This window comes from Ascaphus truei, unplaced genomic scaffold (assembly GCF_040206685.1).
Source record: "Ascaphus truei isolate aAscTru1 unplaced genomic scaffold, aAscTru1.hap1 HAP1_SCAFFOLD_857, whole genome shotgun sequence".
Taxonomy (NCBI): Eukaryota; Metazoa; Chordata; class Amphibia; order Anura; family Ascaphidae; genus Ascaphus; species Ascaphus truei.
Window position 1 is genome coordinate 94,822 of NW_027457195.1, and position 3,935 is coordinate 98,756.

Consider the following 3,935-nt stretch of genomic DNA (forward strand, 5'->3'; position numbering starts at 1 on the left):
GACATAAGTTTATTTATTGTATTACATTATACTACAATTAGTCCTTGGTGTGTGTGTGTGTGTGTGTGTGTGTGTGTGTGTGTGTGTGTGTGTGTGTGTGTGTGTGTGTGTGTGTGTGTATAAATGTCGAATCTAGAAAAAAAAGCCAGGTGTGAATGACTAGTTTCCTGCACCCCTTAACTAGTGCCTCGATGTCCCCGCTTCACAATATTTAAAGCAGAAATCCCGCCTGGGATCTGACCTGATCCGCAGACCCTCAATGTCCAGGTACCTCATTCCCGCAATGTTATACATTGGAGGGGAGGTGTACCCTACCTGTCTTCTGGGTTACAAGGGATTCCGATGTCTTCCGTGTGAAGCTCGAGAGTTAGATCTGGAAGAAAGCAGTATAGGTTATTTCGGTGTAGGTATAGGGCAGTTAAGATATACAGGGTAAATAAAATATCCAGATCCAGATTGTGAGACAGAGAGAGGGTGAGACAGAGAGAGGGTGAGACAGAGAGAGGGTGAGACAGAGAGAGGGTGAGAGAGAGAGGGTGAGAGAGAGAGAGGGTGAGAGAGAAGGAGAGAGGGTGAGAGATGGAGAGAGGGTGAGAGACGGAGAGAGGGTGAGAGACGGAGAGAGGGTGAGAGACGGAGAGAGGGTGAGAGACGGAGAGAGGGAGAGAGACGGAGAGAGGGTGAGAGACAGAGTGAGGGTGATAGACAGAGAGAGGGTGAGAGACAGAGAGAGGGTGAGAGACAGAGAGAGGGTGAGAGACAGAGAGAGGGTGACTGTGGGGGGATAGGGTGACTGTGTGGGGTGATTGGGGGGTGGGGTGATTGGGGGGGTGGGGTGACTGACTGGGTGATTGGGGGGGTGGGGTGACTGACTGGGTGATTGTGAGGGTGGGGTGACTGACTGGGTGATTGGGTGGGGTGGGGTGACGGGGTGTCTGACTGGGTGGGGATTACTGACTGTCTGACTGGGTGGGGTGACTGGGTTACTGGGCAGGGGGCGGGGGTTGGTATGACTGACTATGACTGACTTTTGACTGACTGGGTGGTGGGGGTATGACTGACTGGGTGGTGGGGGTATGACTGACTGGGTGGGGGGGTATGACTGACTGGGTGGGGGGGTATGACTGACTGGGTGGGGGGGTATGACTGACTGGGTGGGGGGGTATGACTGACTGGGTGGGGGGGTATGACTGACTGGGTGGGGGGGTATGACTGACTGGGTGGGGGGGTATGACTGACTGGGTGGTGGGGGGATGACTGACTGGGTGGGGGGGTATGACTGACTGGGTGGGGGGTATGACTGACTGGGTGGGGGGGTATGACTGATTGGGTGGGGGGGTATGACTGACTGGGTGGGGGGGTGCATGACTGACTGGGTGGGGGGGTATGACTGACTGGGTGGGGGGGGTGTATGACTGACTGGGTGGGGGGGTATGACTGACTGGGTGGCGGGGGTTATGACTGACTGGATGGTGGGGGTTATGACTGATTGGGTGGTGGGGGGTATGACTGACTGGGTGGTGGGGGGTATGACTGACTGGGTGGTGGGGGGTATGACTGATTGGGTGGTGGGGGGTATGACTGACTGGGTGGTGGGGGGTATGACTGACTGGGTGGAGGGGTATGACTGACTGGGTGGGGGGGTATGACTGACTGACTGGGTGGTGGGTATGACTGACAGACTGGGTGGGGTGGGGGGGTGGCTGACTGACTGGGTGGGGTGGGGGGATGGCTGACTGGGTGGGGTGGGGGGCTGACTGACTGGGTGGGGTGGGGGGATGACTGACTGGGGGGGGGTGGGGGGGTACCTCTGGTGTCCTACACGTTCTCTCTATCTCTCTCTCTCATACACACACACACACTCTCTCTCACACATACACACACACACACATACACTCTCTCATACATACACACACACACTCTCTGTGGGGGGGGGGAAGCGGAGTCAGCCACGGGGACCGAGGGGAACACACCTGCTGGCATCTCCCATGTGAGCAGTCACGGGCACCGGGGGAAAGCGGGACCGGGGGGAGGGACGGACATCTCCTGCCCCGCGCGAGCAGCCACGGGCACCGGAAGAAAGCGGGGACCGTAGGGCAAGCAGGACCGGGGGGAGGGTGGACATCTCCTGCCCCGCGCTTGCAGCCACGGGAACAGGAGCGGAGACCAGAGAGGAAGCGGGTCCGGGGGGGGGGGAACATCCCCCGCTGGTATCTCCTGCCTCGCGCGTGCAGCCACGGGGACAGGAGCGGAAACTGGAGGGGATGAGGGGGGAAACGCGGGCAGGAGACAGGGACCGTTCGCGCGAGGAGCAGGAGCAGCCATTACTTACCCCTGCAGAGAAGGGCTCCATTCCGCGTCACGACCAATTGGCCAATCAGCCAGGAGGATATTTTTTTGTTTGTTATATATTTATTTATTTTTTAAAATGTGCGCAGAGCAGGGGGAAAAAGTAGCTGGCCACCGGCCAATTTCCATTCATGCCTGGCGAGTGGGCGACCGGGTTTGTCGGGCACTGTATATTACAGTACTGTATGTTATAATGTATCTGCTGCTCTTATACTCACTGTGTACTATATTTTCCCTTTATTGTATTTTCTAAAGAAAAGTAGTGGAGTGACGATTTGAAGGGTGAGTGCTATCTTCTTATGAAACACATTTTAGACAGGACATGAAGTAAATGGGTAACACAACAGCAATAAATGTCTATATATATTTAATGCTTTCCTTTTGTTTTCCCAAAAAGGTATCAGGAATGATAACAGGATGGATCTCAGTCTCCCAGTTAAATTGGCAGCCTTCATCCTGCAGACTTCTCTTGGGATTTTGGGAAACATCATTGTCCTAGGAGCTTACACTCACATCGATCAGATCCAGCAGAAGATGAAGCCTGTGGATAAAATATTCTGCAGCTTAGCATTTTCCAACATGATGATCCTCCTTACCAGAGGATCGCCACAGATAATGTCATATTTGGGCCACCAAAATATACTGGATGACGTTGGCTGCATTGCCATATTCTACACATACAGGATATTGCGTGGTATGTCAATCTCTGCCACCTGTCATCTGAGCGTGTTTCAGGCCATTGTTATGTCTCCTGCAACATCCAGATGGGAGTCCTTGAAAACCAAAGTGTCTAATTACATTCTCCCATCCTTGGCTGCATTTTGGCTGAGCAGTGCAGTTATTAACCTCCATTTCCCCCTCGGTGGTATTGTTCTTGCCAATGGGACAGTTCCCTTCTACAGGGTGGGCAGCTGTTTGTTCAGACGTATGGAACCTGTCTTTGATGAACTTCTCAGCACTGTGATTCACGGGTATGACTTCTTCTTAATTGCCTTAATGCTTCTTAGTAGCATGTACACTGTGTTCATTCTCCGAAGGCACGGACAACAGGTCAAGTATCTTCACTCCATTAAAACTGCCACGCGAGAATCAGTAGATAAGAAGGCGTCTAAAAATATCATTAAGTTGACTGCCCTTTATGTTTTCTTCTTTTCAATCGACACTTTTATTATGATTTACACAGTCACTCAGATCAGTTTTCCGGCACTCCTTCCTGAGATACGGCTGTTTCTGTCTTCTTGCTATTCTATGCTAAGCCCTTTCCTGGTCATGGCTTTCAACAAGAAAATTAAGATTCCATTGGACTGGTTCAGAAAGATGGAAAAGTCTAACGTGTCAAGTGTCTGCAATGGGGAAATGTAGCGTTATAGCTTTCCAAATAGCATCTTATGGGTCAAGTTCTTAGACTGGGTGTCTTGTATGTTCTCTTCATTAGTTGGAGGCTAACAGGTTAAAACGATATATAGATATATATCTATAAAAGTGAGCTCACAGGCAACCGCCGACTCCCCCCCCACCACCACCCCCCTCACCCGCAGCTCACCTCCCCGCCGGCTCCCAACCCATCACCCCCCCCTCACACGTAG

General features: G+C 52.5%; 1 protein-coding gene across 1 annotated transcript; it reads left to right on the forward strand.

Moving 5' to 3' along the window:
- The first annotated feature begins 2,766 nt into the window (after positions 1–2,766).
- Positions 2,767–3,711, forward strand: LOC142486420 (olfactory receptor class A-like protein 1). Its single transcript, XM_075585008.1, has one exon. The coding sequence runs from the start codon at positions 2,767–2,769 to the stop codon at positions 3,709–3,711; it is 945 nt and encodes a 314-aa protein (XP_075441123.1).
- Positions 3,712–3,935: the final 224 nt, after the last annotated feature.

Coding starts and splice junctions, on each gene's coding strand:
- LOC142486420 (XM_075585008.1), top strand. CDS start 2,767: ATGGATCTCAGTCTCCCAGTTAAATTGGCAGCCTTCATCCTGCAGACT.